This window comes from Lepidochelys kempii, chromosome 3 (genome assembly GCF_965140285.1).
Source record: "Lepidochelys kempii isolate rLepKem1 chromosome 3, rLepKem1.hap1, whole genome shotgun sequence".
In the NCBI taxonomy this organism is placed as follows: domain Eukaryota; kingdom Metazoa; phylum Chordata; order Testudines; family Cheloniidae; genus Lepidochelys; species Lepidochelys kempii.
This window is the reverse complement of record NC_136382.1, coordinates 48744050-48762991: the sequence shown is the minus strand read 5'-3', so window position 1 is coordinate 48762991 and position 18942 is coordinate 48744050. Positions and strand designations below refer to the sequence as shown.

Sequence of the window (18942 nt, the reverse complement as noted above, 5' to 3'; positions counted from 1 at the left end):
AAAATCAAATTTGTAAACAATTTACCCAACTAAAGGGAAGTAATAAAACTATAAAATTTAATTTCAGAATGTCTAATTAAACGAGTTTATCCATTTGTCCTTGTTTACGGAATACTTCCATGCCTTTAAAATATACGTTTTTAAACAATAGTGCATATTAAAGGAAACTGATTACTTCATGGAGTTATTTCTGTTCATGTGAAACATGTTATTTTTCAGAGACAAAAGCTTTAAAAGCATTAAAGAAGCAGCATTGAGTTCTGGCCACCTCTGATTTTTGTTATTTTCTTAATTGCTGTTTAGGAAGAAAAAGAACAACTCTTGCAGTACAAGAGCACAGTAGCTGGCCTTGTGGGGAAGGCAAAGGCAATAATTCAGCTGAAGCCAAGGAATCCTGATAGTCCACTCAAAACATCCATCCCAATTAAAGCCATCTGTGACTACAGACAAATTGAGGTTAGAACCTTGAATTTCCTAAAATCAATTACAGACGTGAGGAGACAGCTAAAGTTTCATTAATTACATGTTCCTGGAAAACACAAGACTGTAAATATCTTCCACCCTAGTAAACAGAGCAAATGCTTGTGTTCTGCATTGTTGTTTTTTGTTGTTGTGTCACTTATTTGGTGACACCATTTACAAAAGTGCTTTGTAAGAATAGTTTATAATGCTTAGCTCATTAAATTATTCTGCTTTTCCGTTAAAACTAGATAACCATTTACAAAGATGACGAATGCGTATTAGCGAGCAACTCCCATCGTGCCAAATGGAAAGTCATTAGTCCAAGTGGTAATGAGGCCATGGTTCCATCTGTGTGCTTTACAGTTCCTCCACCAAATAAAGAAGCAATAGACACTGCAAACAGGTAGAAGCAAACTAAAAACAGCTGAAAGTGTGTAGTTCCTGTAATAAATATCTTGGTTGTTTTTAGTTTTTTAGGGAGGGAATATTGTCTTGTGATTAGGGCAGAGGAAGTCATTTTCATTTGAACTTATTTGTATAGGCAGCTTAAAAATAATTCATGCTCTTTGTGTTTTCTCCCCTTTTCATATGGGAGTACAATTTCAGTCAGTTTTTCTAATCTAACTGTGTTTGTACGTTTCAGAATTGAACAACATTTTCAGAATGTACTGGCCCTTTGGCATGAATCACATATAAACATGAAGAGCATGGTTTCCTGGCACTACTTGACAAATGAAATTGAAACTGTTCGAGCTGGTAATGTTGCTTCGGTAGGTACTGCACCAAACTATGTCCATCTGAGTGTACACTGGTAACTTACTGATACCCAGAAGACTGCAACTACAGAAACTATTGTAAACTGGAGAAGTTTTTAGCCGCTCACAACTTCAATGTGGAGAGAGACAGCTTACAGTGCCGTCTCCATTTTACTGTGTGCAGTACTCCATCTTGATCTAAGCAGCCTTCACTCTGACATATAGTTTTCTTATGCTGCAGCTTCACCTCCTAATGATTGGGGCAATTGCAAGCCCCATGTTCAGTCTCTGAGGCCTGCATAAGGGTGCATTTTAGTTACTCCATGCTACAGAATTGTACCCTGTTAGATAGTCTATATTATTTCATTATTAAAGAGCTGATTAAGATTAGTTTGTTCTAAACAAAATACTGATTTAAATCAAAATATCAAACACTTTGGCTAAAACAATCTGTCAGACCACTGAACAACGTAGTGTCTGCTTCTGTAAATCGTGTTTTACCTTTATATTACCTGAGACTGTTTATTACACAATACTTAATATATCTTTCTTCAATTTGCTGCAAATAACATTTGCAGTACACATATTGAGGGGTCATCCGCACACTTCTCACCCTTTCTATTTGATACAAATGAACCAGCAACCTCCACCGAAAATGCCCTGCTTCTTACCCATGTTTGGGTCAGTAACCATTTCCCCATTGATTGCCACATGGCATGGGAGGAGAAATGGTCTCTGGTATAACATAGGCCTATCCCATTGCTGGCATAAAAGATCAAATATGAATTTGGAATAGAATGCATGAACAGCCAGCTGTTGTTATGATTGTGATTGTTGTTTTGTGAGGGCCCAGGAATACCAATGGCTCCAACAGAATCTTAGAACTGCATACTACCTTGACACTACCTTATTCACACCCAGATGTAGCTTGCGTTTGATGTTTGGATCCAGTTTCCTGTGCTGGAAGAGAAAGAAACACAGAGCTGTGAATCATGAGTGCACTGAAGCTTTGGAAGCCCATGTAATCTCATGGGTGTCCATTAGCACGTTTACATAGTCATTGACACAATTTCCCCAAGAGATGGCAGGATTGACTTCCATATGAAAATGCTTGGGGAAGAGGAACAGCTGTCTGTCTGGGATCTGTTGAGGGGAATGAGCAAAGTCAGATTAATGCAGCTCCATCCCTTTATGGTTTAGTAAGTGGGTCAGCAGCACCTCTGATAAATAGTGGTAAAGGCAACAGATAAATAAAGCATAGATGCTTCTCCTCTATCCATGGACATGTGTGCTGGAAAGCCAAACGTTCAATTGGACTGTAACTTGACCATCACACATCCATATACAGATGATGGTTTGAGGGAAAAATGGACAATGAGTTGGGCTCAAAATATTTATCTCAGAATATGAATGGGTTTTGGATGCTTAGTTATGGTGCTTTTTGCTCATATGCAACTGGTTACAGTATTGCCCAATTTCAGACTGGGAAGGAATTTTTGCTCAAGTCATATTAGTAGGGTCCCTGAGCTTTTCCCTACGTTTTGTGGAGCAGGGGACATCTGTTAAGATCAGGTGGGCCTATCCCACACTATCTATGATGGTAGGACAGGACATTGATGAATCTAGGGTTTATATAGGTTCCTCCCCCCATGTTTCTAAAAGAGAAAATGTGAGTAGTGCAAACTGCCAGAGTTGATCTCAGTTGTGCTCCCAAATTGTATTTGCTCTTCTGAATCCTGAACATAGGTGATAAAAAGCATGTGCTCTGTTATGAGAGTAATATGTTCTGTTATTTGTATTATAACATGATCACATTGAGCCCATGACAATTTGTGGTACATAGGGTGCTTTAGCAAACACTTGAATAATTTTTTACTGACCTATGTGTGTTGGCTCTCAGTGAAGCGTTTGCAGAGGAAGGACACAAGCAACTGTTACTATACAAGGTCATTGAAAAGGCTAGAATATTTTAGAATGCTTCACAAGAGAAGCTTTTTTTTCCTGCATTTTCTACTCCACTACTTATGTTGCATTGGTATCTCACAAATTCCTCAGTCCAGTGGACATACAATCCTCTTCTACTTCATAATGCACATTCCCTCCTGAAGCACCTTCTAGGGTGATATGGCATTACAGTCCCTCAACCCTGCAAGTACTGTAATGGCTACATCTGCCCCAAACCATGTTGAATTCAGTATATGTAATTAGAGAAGTTGTATCACCTTTATCATCTGTACACTTGACAAGAATGTCTGGCATTTATACTGATCTGTTCTCTTTTTTAGATAAAGACAATGTTGCCAGGAGAACATCAGCAGGTTTTAAGCAATTTACAGTCCCGCTTTGATGACTTTCTGGAAGACAGCCAGGATTCCAAAATCTTTTCAGGCTCAGATATAGCACATCTGGAAAGGGAGGTTAATATCTGCAAGCAATACTATCAGGAGCTTCTTAAATCTGCAGAAAGAGGTAAGAGCAACTCACTGGGAAATATGTAAAAGTTTCCTTAAAAGAGGCTTTATGATACCTGATGAATCTTTTGCTTTCCAAATGTGAACTTCAGTGCACTGCATGTTTTATTATGTTAACATCATTAAGACAGGCAGCTACAATAAATGAATAAAGAGCGATCATTTAGACAGGTTGCGCTGTAAATTCTACTAGAGTTGAAGGTGATTTATTAGTACTACTCAAAGGTGTGTAAAAAACATTTTTCCTGGAAGAATAATTTACCCTCTGGAGTGCAGCTCATCATTTGGTCTAGCTTTTCATAGTCTTATTTCTGATGGATTGAAATATATCTTGAATATCTTACTGAGCTCAGAACAGAATTAGAATAGTATTTGACTCATTACACAAGAAAAATGTCTTACGCATTCTGTCCTAGTGTTGCAAAATATCCCATCGCCACTCTTTAAAAGCTACTATCATAAGGCTGCTTTTAAGATGCAGAAATATGAAAGCTTAGGTAATCTGAAAAGATACCTTATGCTGTCAAGTAACTATTGACTTACAGAAGTGAAATAGTTTATAAAACTGATTGAATTGCCACTATAGTTTGCTAAATAAGCAGAGACATATTGTACTTAGTAACTAGAATACTAGATAGGTGATTGTAGTGCGGTGGCCATTTAATGAGCCCCCATTTGTGACCAGGCGTCACTTTGCAGGCACCCTGCCCCTTTTAGCCCCCTGTGTTGGGCCCTTGAAGAACTACATGCAGGCTTTTACATGAGTAACAACACCCTATGCCTGGGGCTGATTTAATAACAGAAATAGTTCTTAACAGTCCAGAGAGTCCCAAAATAAAGTCCATCACCACATAAAAATCCATTCTTAGCTCTGGTGTCTTCTGTCTCAGGTGGAGCTCTTTTTCTGTCCCAGTCTGTTCTCACAGCCAATCCTCACAGCTTTTTCTAGCTGGAGCTTAGCCTTCTGGCTCTAGCCGCTAGGTCCCCAAACTTCTAGGTTCAAATGCCATCTGGGTTTCCTCACAGGAGGTTCCTGCTCCCTGGGATCCTGCTGTCACAGCTCCCTTGGTCTCAGGGTCTTCCATGCAGGAGTCTTTCACACTGCAGTTTTTCAACAGTTTCCTGAGCTTCCCCCCTTCATTGCAGCCTCCTGCTGCTCTCTGTAGGGCAATCATCCTGATCTCAGGTGTGACTCATTCTGTAATCAGGGTTGGCTAGTCCTTTACTGTATCCCTGTTTACAGTGATGAAGAAGAAATCCATTAGAGGTTAGCTACAATAGCAGTAATGAAATCATCTGGCTGGAAGAAGTATAGTCATTCACTTCACCAGTGTGCATGCAAAGGGGATGATGGTAGCCCTGACGGTTGAAAATGGGGAATCATGATTGAGCAGGTCTGTTTTCAGTGGGGTCCCTCAGGGATCAGGTTTTGGCCTTACATTGTTTAACATCGTTATCAATGACCTGGAAGAAAACAAAAAATCATGGTTGGTAAAGTTTGCAACTGATACAAAAGTTGCTGGAGGGGTGAATAACAAAGAGGACAGGTCACTGGTTCAGATGAATCTGCATCATTTGGCAAACAATATGCAAGCAATATGAAAGCAAACAATATGCGTTTTAATATGGCTAAATGTAAACATGTACATCTAGGAACAAAGAATGTAGGCTTACAGGAACAGGGGGTCTATCCCAGGAAGCAGTGACTCTGAAAAAGATTTGGGGGTTGTGGTGGATAATTAGCTGAACATGAGCTATGTGGCCAAAAGAGCTAATGCAATTATGGGATGCATAAACAGGAATTATTTTACCTTTATATTTGGCACTAGTGCAGCCGCTGCTGAAATACTGTGCCCAGTTCTGGTGCCCACAATTCAAGAAGGATGTTGATAAATTGGGAAGAGGGTTCAGAGAAGAACAATGAGAATGATTAAAGGATTAGAAAACATGCTTTATAGTGATAGACTCAAGGAGCTCATTCTGTTTAGCTTAACAGAGAAGGTTAAGGGGTGATTTAATTATAATCCATATGTATGTACATGGGAATAAATATTTAATAATTGGCTCTTCAATCTAGGAGAGAAAGGTATAACACGATCCAATGGCTGGAAGTTGAAGCTAGGAAAATTCAGACTGGAAATAGGGTGCAAATTTTTAATGAGTGTAATTAACCATTGGAATAATTTACCAAGATTTGTGATGGATTCTTCATCACTGACAATTTTTAAATCAAGGAGGATGTTTCTCTACAAGTTGTGTTATCGGAATTATTTTGGGGAAGCTCTATAGATTGTGTTATATAGGAGGTCAAAGTAGATGATCCCTTTTGGCCTTGAATCTATGAATCTGATAGACATTAATTTTGGAAGTGCAAGGAGATGATCTAGTAGCAGCTAAGGACTACGGGTTTGATCCAATTCCCATTAAAGTTAATTCCTGTTGGCTTTTCTGGGAGTAGAATCAATGCCTGAAAGAGCTGTAATATTCTGAGGTATTACAAAATCTGTTGTTAGGAGGAGGAGAAGTATGATATGGCAATTTAGATTCATTTCCTAAACAGCGCCTTTGGTTACTTCAACAGAGGAGCAGGAGGAATCCATTTACAATCTGTACATCTCAGAAGTCAGAAACATCAGACTTCGCTTGGAGAGCTGTGAGGACCGTTTGATCCGACAGATTCGGACTCCGCTGGAGAGGGATGACCTACATGAAAGTGTGTTTAGGATCTCGGAACAAGAGGTGAGTCATTCGGAAAGAATGGTTCAACTAGGAAGTGGTGGTTTTCCAAAACGAATAGTTTTCTCTTGAAACAAATGGACCCAGATCCTTGCATGTTATGGTTCAGCTCAGAAGGGTGGGGTGACTACATGATTTTCTCGTATATCGGTGGAGGTAAAGGAACTAATCAATAGCCAGTCTTCCATCTTTCTATGCTGCACATACAGTCCTCACTTTTTCAACAAAGAGCACAGAAATAAAAATAATATTAAGAACAGAAGTTTACTCTAAGTAATGTCTAGGATATATGAACACTGTCAGGCTGATGTAGAATAAATAAATACTGTCAATTGCCTTCCATTTTATAGACGCTAAAGAAAGAGCTGGATCGACTGAAGGATGATTTGGGAATGATCACAGATAAATGTGAAGAGTTTTTCAGTCAAGCTGCTGGTTCACCTTCTGTCCCCAACCTGCGTTCTGAGCTCAATGTCATCATTCAGAATATGAATCAAGTTTACTCTATGTCTTCCATTTACATAGAAAAGTATGTAATAAACCGTCACTTGATGCATTTTAATGTACACCTTTTTTGCCCCAAATGAAAGTAAATAAAAAACCCAGTAAAGTTATAAAATGACTTTATAGTCATTATATAGTATGAATAATACTATAGTATAGTAATACTTATAGTATGAATAATACTGATCAAGGGTAAGAGAGTTATCAAAGTCATTACAGTGAAAAAAAGGATTACTAGTTATCAGACATCACAGAGCAAGACTGAAAAATGTGAGCAGTTTGAATATTATCAATACACGATTAGTTAACAAGAGGTTACTGTTTCAGGTTAAAAACTGTAAATTTGGTGCTGAAAAACACTCAAGAAGCCGAAGCGCTAGTAAAACTTTATGAGACTAAACTGTGCGAAGAAGAAGCAGTCACTGCTGACAAGAATAATATTGAGAACCTTATGGGTACATTAAAGGTATGAATTTGCTATATTTTCTTTATAGGTAAATTGTAAAATAATGTATAGTAAAATAATTGTCTTTTTATAATAACCCATTGGTTAGACTACATTTGTGGTGCAGCCAAAGACTTCTTTTCTACTTTTAAGCAGATTGTACATTTTAAGATTGCTACATTAGACAAATCTGTATCCTTTGGGCAATTAGGATAAGAAAATAAATGTATTATTTGGTAGGTTAAAATAATTCTCACAGACACTTTATACTTACAGAAGTTTGCATTTTGCATACACATATAACTCTGGAAATGTTAGTATGAGCTGTGCACATAACATGCAAAACAGGAGTGCTAATGCACCTCCCAAGTGCAGAGAGAAACACTGCAGAGTAAGTGTCTTGGAATATCTGAGGCTCCAAAAGTGTGTGGTTGCAGCAACAAAAGAGTTAGTGACTTTTGTTTTTTATTGGAAGATTCCAGGCAACATTAAGACTGGCTGCCCTAAAAACTTTGCCACTTTCTTAAATAAATAGAAAAGCTTCCTTCAGTATTTGTACAGTCCCTTATACTTCCATTTAAATACTGCAAGCTAATGTTATTTTACAATTGACAGATTTTTTAAGTGACCTCTGTAGTTTATTAGACAAATATTAGCTTGCTAATTTGCAAGCCATGTGCTTGATTTGTGTGGGCATTGGGACTCCTATACCCAGAATTTTCAGTTCACAGCTGTTTCATAGTCATTTCGGTATTGGAGCAAACTGAACAACCAGAAAAAACTGGATATGCAATGTGTTGATTTACACACATAGTGCTATACTTTGTTTACTTATCCTTTATTACATATTAGCTGTGGAGGTCTGAAGTGGATGAGAAAAGAGAGGTATTCCATGCCTTAGAAGATGAACTGCAGAAAGCCAAAGCGATCAGTGATCAAATGTTTAAAACGCATAAGGAACGCGATCTTGACTTTGACTGGCATAAAGAGAAAGCTGATCAGCTGTCTGAGAGATGGCAAAATGTTCATTCTCAGATTGAAAACCGGTTCGTACCACTTCATGTTGTAGTGTGTTCAAAGCATCTTTTAGGCTATTGATGTTGTTTCTTAGCTAATTTATCTTCTGCTTAAGCAATAAAAAATGAACATTATCGTGGGTTGAAATGTATTTCTTAACTATTTAGGAAACTTGCTAACATGGTGGATGCTTATCTTTTCTGTGCTGCTGCCATTGTTCACATGATCCCCTGCAGTTTTTTCTACAAGAGCCACAACTTTAAGTGTGTGTAACATCTTCAGTTTAACACTATGCTATATAGGCTTTACCATAACACTTAGTAGTTAGCGAGATACAGCACAGATATGCTGCCCTTTTCCCCTAGCAAAAATGCCTGCATATCAGGGCCTCCTGTCTTAGGGAAATGCTTTCTGCTGCCCCCTAGTTAGTACTGATAGGTGGGAATGATGAGATAACCTTCACTTGTGAGTTGCTGGTCAGATTTATGTTTACTTCTTGTTAAAGAACATTGGGCCTAAGACCTCAAGTCCTTAGTCCTTAACTCCCATTGACTTCAGTGATAATTTTGTCTGCATAAGAACTGAAATAAGGACTTTAGGTTTTGGCCAAGAACCAGTAATTTGCCCCTGGAGTATGTCCTGTTGACCTTCCATTATGTTCATGCAATATCATGATGCAACTCGAGTTCATTTGTTCTATGAAATGTGACTTTTTGATTAGATTTTGGTGATGTCCCTGGATAATATTACTCAAATATTTTTATACACATGTACACGCGCACACACAGACAAACAGTAATGTGTGTGTGTTATATATATAATATACACACCCACACACAGTATTCTGGAATGCGCTTATCCATTGTTCTCACAGGGAAGAAGTTCACATCTTAATGCTTTCCCAACCAACCTCATATCCTTCTGTTTTCAATCTCTTTAATTCTATCTGTCTAGAGCTAAGGACAAATTAAGGGAGAACAACATTATTTGCAAACTAAAACTATTTTCTTTATTTTAGTTTATGACCCTGGAATCTCTGAAGAGAAGTATCAGAATACTGCTGTTTATATGAAACAATGCTGTACAAGGCAAACTTTCATATTTCTCCCTTCTTAAAAGCAGATGTCCTTATGTTATTCCACCAGTTCAAAAAAGAACTAGATAAATTCATGGAGGATAGGTCCATCAATGGCTGTTAGCCAGGATAGGCAGGGACTGTGTCCCTAGGTTCTATTTGCCAGAAACTGGGAATGAGAGACAGGGACTGGATCACTTGATGATTACCTGTTCTGTTAATTCCCTCTGGGGCACCTGGCAATTGGCCACTATCGGAAGACAGGATACTGGGCTAGATGGACGTTTGGTCTGACCCAATATGGCAGTTCTTACGTTCTTAGTCCAATCCATGCAGGAACTGATAATCAGTTAACTAATCGGATATAATTAACTAATTTTATTGCCTCTACCTCTAATTGCCAGAAACTAAAGAAGGGATTGGCAAGACCTGGTCAAAAATGCATCTAGTCAAAGAAAACAGTTTGAATGTCAGTATGATTATTAGCCATCAAGCTACTGGCTTTCACAAAAACTATGGGGAAGAGCACTTTCCTTCTGTTTTTGAGTATAAGAAACATGCAATTGGCATGTGTAGCCTTTTTTGGCTGAAATTAAACTGCAGTGTATGTATCTTTAAATTTCACTCTTAATTTTTTTGTTTTCTGGTAAACAAAGTGATATATTTAAATGAAAAAACAGTAGCTTTCTGAAAAGCTTAAGTGTCCCTATCCGCTCACAAGGCAAACATGAACCAAACACTCTCCTCACATGACATCTGTGTAGAATATGCTGACAGATTATTGTTAACACACAGTGACTTCTAGGGTAAATATGACAGCTTGTGGTCGTTGCAATTTGTGGCAGTAAACAGACTGTTTTCTGCAAATGTTCACCCTCCTACTTCCTAACTGTTCGACAGTGATACTCACTATACACATATATTTGTCAATATTGGCTCCAATTAAACATCTTTCCTTTTTTTTTTCCCCCACCATTTATTGTTATTTTGTTTACTCTGTTATTTGTTTATATGTATACCAAAATATAATTCCTCAAATGCAATACATAATCACTGTCACACTCGCTCTTTTTCACACACATACATGCACAGAGAATGCCCTTAGCATTGTTGAAAGTAAGGCAGATTCAAAAGTAGGTATTACAAACCAGAATACCAGAGTTGTTAAATATACGGTTACAGACAGGCAGATTGCTCTGAACCCACGTCTCTGCTGTCTCTTTGGTTAGTATATTTGTATGGGTTTTAGGCACATTGTTTGGACTACAGCAGATGAGTCTCAAGCACTCTGAGCACTCCAAAATCAGTTTGCAGGAAATAGCACAGGTTGCCTTTGTTTGCCCCTCTGCTCCCATTTAACTGCAGAATAGAAGAGTCTTAACCAGTTTCCACTTCAGTCTCTGTGCCTGTTTGGTTTAAATGGCAGGCCCACAGACTTGAGTGAGTTTTCAGTAGTTTCCAGAATCATATGGTTTAAAGAGGGATTTACCCCAAAAGGATAATTGACATTAGCATTTTTGGACAGCTAAAGACTTTGCGTTTGTGCCAACTCCTACTTGGCTTGGGAGGAGTAGAGGATGTGGTCTGCTGGTCTCCTTCAGTGCAGGTTTTGGCCCTCTTGACTTGTGCTCAGAACCAAACCCACTGGTCACACCTAAAACACATCCACTTCTCATCCTTCTGCATGGCAGTGACAATTGCTTCTGCAGAGGCTTCTTCACAGTGTGCTGGGGAATGTTGTGTCTAGTGCATGGTCTTTCTGCTTCTGGGCTCATTAATTTAGGAAATGCGCAGTGTTTCTGCTGTGACTGGACCTTCCCTGAACAGAAAAGCCCATTGAAGGCTTGACCCATAGTCAGTTGTTTCTAGTATAAATGTTCTTTCCCTCTTCCAAGTGTTCTCTAGTGTGAAAATCCCTCTTTAATCTTTATGGAATGTCATTAAGCTGGGGATCTCTGTGGTAGAAACGGCCATTAATATATTTTAGTAAAAATTATTAAATTTCCTTTTATGATGATAGATGGTGACACCTGATATCTTAAAGGCTATGTTGACTTACATAATTTTTTACAGTACCTTCTCCCCAATCACATCTCTTGTTCTCAAATTAAACCAGGTTGCGTGACTTAGAGGGTATCAGTAAATCTCTGAAATATTACAAAGATACTTACCATACACTGGATACCTGGATTCAGAAAGTGGAAGATACTCAGCGAAAGATTCAAGAAAACCAACCAGAAAACAGCAAAGCTTTGGCTAAACAGCTGAACCAGCAAAAGGTACAAAAAGGGAATCCCATCCTGGGGAAAAGTATTGAAACTAATAACTGGAGCCCCGTTATTTTTGAAAATGCAAAATACAATAAAATAAAACAAAACAAAGTATAAACCAAACTGAAATGAAAAAGTCACCTCACAGCAGCAGCTCCTGTCCCTCAGATCTGGGCCCAGCTCCCTGCTTCAGTTATGTAGGGTACAGGGTCACAGCATCACTTGTGTAAATTTGGTCCAGCCGCCCCTCTGTCATCATGATGGAGGGGAAGTGCCAAGTGCCACATCGCAACACCTGGAGCGGGGAGGTGGGCCCGGACCCATGGACAGGAATCGTGTGCTTCTGGGTGAGTGTGGGACAGGCTCACTGTACAACAATCCTTCCCCCCTCCAGGGCCTCTCATCTCCCCCGGACAGGACCCCTTTCCTCCTCCTCTTCGCATGGATAAAATCGTAAAAATGAAATTCCCCAAAATATAAAATATAAAAAAAATTAATGGGACTCTACTAACAAAAGAAAAAAATATAAAGATCATTTTAAAGCAATGATGTCAATCTCCCTTTAGCTATCTCAGATATCTCTGTGACCCCTAGTAACCGAGTATACTAGTCTTTTACCTTCACAACACCTCTTTGAAGTAGGGAAGTGCTGTTAATCTTATTTACAGATGAGGGTCTGAGGCACAGAGAGTCAAAATGACTTGCCCAACATCATGCAGGAAGTCTGTGGCAAAGCGGAGCTCTCCCAACTCCCAGGCTAGTGTCCTAACCTCTGGGCTATCCTTCCTCTATAATGCCATTGGGAGTGCATCCCAACTTGCCACACACCAGTGCTCCATAGACAGTTGCCATTCAATAGCAAACACAGTTAGCAAAAACTAATCACATTCCTGGAATGGCATTGTCATGAAGGCAATGTGTTGTGACTTCAATAGGACTGCTTGTGTGCTTACAGTTAAGGGAGTGCTTTAGTGCTTTACTGGTTTGTCACCAGAGTGCTCAGCACCTTACAGGATTGAGACCAGGAAGGACAGCCATTCCCTAAATGTTAGGCAAACAGAACCACTTTGTGTGAATGTTCAATAATAGTGAATAATAAAGGGGTATGAACATGCCACAGTCAAACAACTGGCTGGCAACCAAATGTTTATGTAATCCCCTGATAGTGTGTATTTCAGGTCACCATCTGTGCCTGATCCACAGAGGAAGTGAGTCTGTGACAGCCCTCATTAAAGAATCTGTCTCTTTAGCTAAAAATGTAGCAGCTTTTAGCCTTGCAGGTGTCCAGGATGCAGACACTATTTTTACAGTATTTTACCAGCGGCCTGGATCTAAATCACATGGAACTCAATAAGAACATAGGAACGTCCATACTGGGTCAGACCAAAGTCCATCAAGCCCAATACCCTGTCCTCTGACAGTGACCAGTGGCAGGTGCCCCAAAGGGAATGAACAGACAGGTTGTCATTGAGTGATCCATGGCCTGTCATCCAATCCCAGCTTCTGGCAAACAGAGGCTAGGGACACCATTCCTGCCCGTCATGGTAATAGCCATTGATGGACCTATCTTCCATGAATCAATCTAGCTCCCTTTTGAACCCTGTTATAGTAATGGCCTTCACAACATCCTCTGGCAAGGAGTTCCAGAGGTTGACAATGCGTTGCTTGAAAAAATACTTTCTTATGTTTGTTTTAAGCTTGCTACCTATTAATTTCATTTGATGGCCCCTTATTCTTGTATTATGAGGAGGAGTAAACAATGCTTCATTATTTACTTTCTCTATACAACTCATGATTTTATAGACCTCTATCATATACCTCCTTGGTCACCTCTTTTCCAAGCTGAAAAGTCCCAGTCCTATTAATCTCTCCTCATACGGAAGCCGTTCTATACCCCTAATAATTTTTGTTGCCCTTTTCTGAACCTTTTCCAATTCCAATATATCTTTCTTGAGATTGGGCAACCACATCTGCACGCAGTATTCAAGGTGTGGGCATACCATGGATTTATATAGAGGCAATATGATATTTTCTGTCTTATTATCTATCCCTTTCTTGATGATTCCCAACATTCTGTTCGCTTTTTTGACTGCCGCTGCACATTGAGTGGATGATTTCAGAGAACTATCCACAATGATTCCAAGCTCTCTTTCTTGACTGGTAAAAGCTAATTTAGACCCCATCATTGTATATGTATAGTTAGGATTATGTTTTCCAATGTGCATTACTTTGCATTTATGAACTTTAAATTTCATTTGCCATTTTGTTGCCTAATCACACAGTTTTTTGAGATCCTTTTGTAGCTCTTCGCAGTCTGTCTGGGACTTAACTATCTTGAGTAGTTTTGTATCATCTACAAATTTTGCCACCTCACTGTTTACCCCTTTTTCCAGATCGTTTATGAATATGTTAAATAGGTCTGGGCCAGGTACAGATCCCTGGGGGACAGCACTATTTACCTCTCTCCATTCTGAAAACTGACCATTTATTCATACTCTTTGTTTCCTATCTTTTAACCAGTTACCAATCCATGAGAGAACCTTCCCTCTTATCCCATGACTGCTTTTTTTTCTTAAGAGCCTTTGGTGAGGGATCTTGTCAAAGGCTTTTTGAAAATCTAAATACGCTATATCCACTGGATCTCTTTTTTCCGCATGCTTATTGACCCCCTGAAAGAATTCTAGTAGATTGGTGAGGCATGATTTCCCTTTACAAAATCCATGTTGACTATTTCCCAACAAATTATGTTCATCTATGTGTCTGACAATTTTGTTCTTTACGATAGTTTCAACCAATTTGCCCGGTACTGAAGTGAGGCTTACTGGCCTGTAGTTGCCAGAGTTAGCTCTGGAGCACTTTTTAAAAATTGGCGTCACATTAGCTATCCTCCAGTCATTTGGTACAGAAGCTGATTTAAATGATAGGTTACAGATGACAGTTAGTAGTCCTGCAATTTCACATTTGAGTTCCTTCAGAACTGTTGGGTGAATTCCATCAGGTCCTGGAGACTTATAGACAATGGGAGTCTTTCTATTGACTTTCTAGGATTCCGATCAGGACCCAGGATTCCAACTAGCTATAGGACAGTGAAATGCAAGCAGTGCTATAAATAGTTTGATGGTGGGAAACTTAGAAATTCTTATAATAATAATACTTATCAGCCATAACAAAGGGAGAGAAAAGCATTATTATTATGATTATTATTTCTATTATTATTAATTATTATTATTATTATGCTGAAGATATACACATATATTTTACAGATGCTGGTTTCTGAAATTGAAATGAAACAAAATAAAATAGATGAATGCCAGAAATATTCAGAGCAATACTCAGCTTCAGTAAAGGTAAGAAAAATTATACACATATAATAGAGTTTAATTTGATAATGTGTCCTTTACATGTATACTGGTATTGTACAATGGATACAACATGCAAGCAGTGGTGCTCTGCTGCTAAATTGCATTATAAATACGTTATTTAATGTCAGTGTGATAGAGAGTGCTGATAACTTTTCTGACTGCATTATTTTTACAGGATTATGAACTGCAGACAATGACATACAGGGCTATGGTTGACTCACAACAAAAATCTCCAGTGAAACGCCGGAGAATGCAGAGCTCATCTGACTTCATTATACAAGAGGTAACTGGATGTTCTTTGACAGGGAAATGTGCATTCATTTAGCAGCCTGTTGTAGAGTGGAGGAAATGCAACACTGGAATTTATTAATAATTAAATGTAGTAACCCCACACATGATCTTTACTGTACATAGACAAATCCTGATGTAAATATACTGTTATACATCTCACAGTATCTGATTATATATTTGAATGTTGGTGTTGATAAACAGTTAACAAAAGACCCATGAAAAGCTTGGATGAGAAACATAGAAAACAGAGAAAAATAAAACTGTTTATTAACATGGTGAGACAAATCATGTCTCAGGCTGCCACCCCATGGGTAGCTTTCACCATCACTGTGGTGCCCCAAGGCTCTGTTGTAGCAGATTCAGAGGCTATGCCTCCCTCAGCCCATTTGTGCATGCAGAGGTGCAATTTTGTCCCCAGAGGACTGATTGAGTACAAGAGTGAATGGGGCAGGTTGGCCTGGAAGTGACTCTCTCTAGCTGACAATTCTGAAACAGGAGCTGACAGCCAGAAACAAAGACCTAGGCTTATCGGGATGAAGATACTCTATCTATCCATCCAGCTATCAAGGGGTTAAGATTTTGAAGCCCCTCCAACATAAGATAGGGACCTTAGGTCCTTTCACTCAGGCTGGAGTACGGTTGGGGATACTACAGCTCTAGGGCGTGGAATTTTCCAAAGCCCCAGGGTGACACAGGAGCACAAATGTCATTCAAGTTACTTTGGTACTTTTGAAAATTCCACTCTAGTGCTACAGTACCAGAGGAGTTAGGATCTTTGTGATTAGAAAGATTATTTCCTTGAGTTTGTTCTCCCCACATTCTTTTGTCCCCAGAGTTCCACCACACCAGTTACCCACCTAGCAGATGCAGGTCACTTCCATTCAGCCTCTTACATACCAGGCTGACCATTCTTAGGATCAGTTGGTCCTGTGAACAGACTGTTTATGTGGTTCTTTGTGACTATTATGTTCCTTAAACCAAGATCAAGATTTGTCTTATTACGAGCTCTGTGCCATATATAACTTTCGTAAAGGCCAGTTTAAGTCTAGAACTAGTTCTTGGACATTATTTGAATGCATTCCAAGTCACTGTGAGTGGTACCATTTTCCTCTTCCCTTTTCCTCTTTTGTTTCTATGCAGTTCATGGATTTACGAACACGCTACACTGCCTTGGTGACCCTGATGACCCAGTATATTAAATTTGCTGGTGACTCTTTGAAAAGACTGGAAGAAGAAGAGGTAGGTCGCAGGAAAATAGAAACCATTTTGTTGGGGGAAATAAAACAGCTATTGGACTTGGATCATAATTTTAGCTGAAAATACTAAGAACTGAAATTCCTTATATACCTCACATACATGGGAATATATGGATATTGATCTGTGCGGCTATTGTTCGTATAAACACTGATGTCTGTCTGCAAAGTCCTCACATTCCATCAGTCCTTCCGGATGGGAGGGTCACATTACAGGGACCCACTGTGATTCACTGAATTCTGCAGAGAAGGAAATTATCTATAGGACAAGAGAAATTATAATGCACCGGGATAGTTTTACTTAAGACCTAGCACAAATTACCTGGTAGTGATGGGTCCCTTTGAGTCAAACATTTTTTTAAAACTTTTTTATTTCTAATAAACAAGGAAAATATAAAAGTATACCTCTGTAAAGAAAATAATTTAAATTTCCACCAAAAGCTGTCCATCTTTATAAATCATAATTCATCATCTATATTCAGACATAGACAATACTTGCTTTTTAATTTTTGAAAATTTAATTTGCAGTTTTATTTTTACCACAGAAACCACACTGGATGTTTGGAATGTGAACTGTATTTATTTGGTGTATATTTTAGGGCTGGATATATGCTGTACTTACAAATGCAAGCTGAAATTTGCCCCTGTGCAGAGAGCCAGCCCAACTCCCATGCACTATTAATGTCCTATTTAAGTCCTAGTTAGTGTGCTTAAATGGGCCCTAAGTGGTGCTTAGGTCTTCCATTATCCCTCTGCACAGGGTTGAATTTCATCTGCAGCATGCACACAAGCTTGCTTTTAGTGCATAAGGAATTTCTTATTTAAATAGGGGAGTGCAATAACCCCTTCACTAATTTCTTAAGTTTGTTTTGATGCCTTTTAAATGTTTAGGCTTCTTTTGTCATTCTTCTGCATTGATTCTTTGAGGCAAATTAACATTTTTCACAGTGAGTATGAGGTCTCGTTAACAAGAATAAATGGAGACTATAAAAATTTGTTCAAAAATACGCAGTTTAAATCAATGCTTTAAAGATTTAAACAGAGAATATTATCTACTCTTCACTTTCTTTAAAAATATCATGTGTCTCTAAAGCAATTATATATTTACTCTTTAAGGATGATAGGGTCTTAATTTATACACTGTATCCTCATAGTTTTCTGCCAAATCATATACTGAACGATTTGTCCCGTATCAAAAATACATAAAACAGGATTGGAGTTATTTTAACAAGTTTTAATTTTTAATATTTATTTACGTAATCATTGGACAAGACGCTGGATCCTTAAAGGGATGTTAAATAATCTTGCTGCCATCTTTGTCTTTGCTGCATGTTCTTTCTGTCACACACCTCTGAACAGAATAGCATAAGTATGAAAAGTGTACATCTTTTTTTTTTTTTTTACCATGTAGCATCTGTTGCATGAGATATTGGTTTTTTACAATCTAAGGAGGCTTTATGTTTATAATTCATGCTGCTGGTAAAAATGAAAACAAAAAAGAAAAATATCTAGAGACCAAGACATTTGTCGGGTTTGACTGGTTGGTTTCAAGTTTCTCAAGAATAATTGAATTTTATAAACCATTTTTGTCTGTTCCGAGCTGTGTCTGCAAGACTGTTTTTTGCAAAACATATGCAGAGTTCTACTTCCTTGATAACTTCTTAGTAGATAATTTAAGGTTGCTTTCTAATTGCAAAGCACTATATTAATTCCTTTTGGAATCAAAGTAGCGTATCCTGGAGCTTTTCCATTTCAAAGCAGAAACAGTCATCAATTTTTCTGGGATTATACTTCTAATTTCTTCCTCTGACATTCAGGACTTTATTCTATCCTTGTCTTTGTTAAGAATTCTGAATGATGTCATTAAGAGTTTGGTGCATAGAAAAAGGATAAAATAAGGTCCTTGCTATGAAGTCTTTGACATTTAAAATCTAAATTTAAACCTGTGTGCTGTCAGCTCAGAGTTTATCCACTGAGCCTGAATTCCAGAAAACCATGATGGTAGCTGTAGTTTTTGAACCTTTGGGATGTGATGAAACAGTTGAACAAAGACAGAAAAACACAGTAGGAGAAAACCCAATAGATGAGACAGATTTGCAAAAAGATATTTCTCATAGTATATCTGAGAGTAAGTTGGAAATTCAAAGAAAAGAATTTGATACTGACATACATGATAAAATCATAACGGACAGAACATCAAAGCAACTGTTGAAGCCTCATGGTCAAGAAAGTGCTGGTAGAAATAATGGAGAAGAGCAGCTACATACAGGAAAGGAAGTAACCACCCTTTCTGGTAAACAG

At 38.4% G+C, this 18942-nt stretch overlaps 1 protein-coding gene across 19 annotated transcripts in view; it reads left to right on the top strand.

The window, feature by feature from the left end:
* Nucleotides 1–18942, top strand: part of DST (dystonin) — a 471547-nt gene that overhangs the window by 274379 nt on the left and 178226 nt on the right. For all 19 annotated transcript variants that reach the window (XM_073336274.2, XM_078852094.1, XM_078852090.1 and 16 more), the window contains 12 exons: nucleotides 304–456; nucleotides 711–865; nucleotides 1106–1232; nucleotides 3503–3686; nucleotides 6270–6427; nucleotides 6775–6953; nucleotides 7256–7394; nucleotides 8226–8419; nucleotides 11582–11744; nucleotides 14999–15082; nucleotides 15273–15380; nucleotides 16529–16627. In XM_073336274.2, coding sequence (XP_073192375.2) covers nucleotides 304–456; nucleotides 711–865; nucleotides 1106–1232; nucleotides 3503–3686; nucleotides 6270–6427; nucleotides 6775–6953; nucleotides 7256–7394; nucleotides 8226–8419; nucleotides 11582–11744; nucleotides 14999–15082; nucleotides 15273–15380; nucleotides 16529–16627 — 1743 coding nt within the window. The remainder of the gene's footprint in view (nucleotides 1–303; nucleotides 457–710; nucleotides 866–1105; nucleotides 1233–3502; nucleotides 3687–6269; nucleotides 6428–6774; nucleotides 6954–7255; nucleotides 7395–8225; nucleotides 8420–11581; nucleotides 11745–14998; nucleotides 15083–15272; nucleotides 15381–16528; nucleotides 16628–18942) is intronic.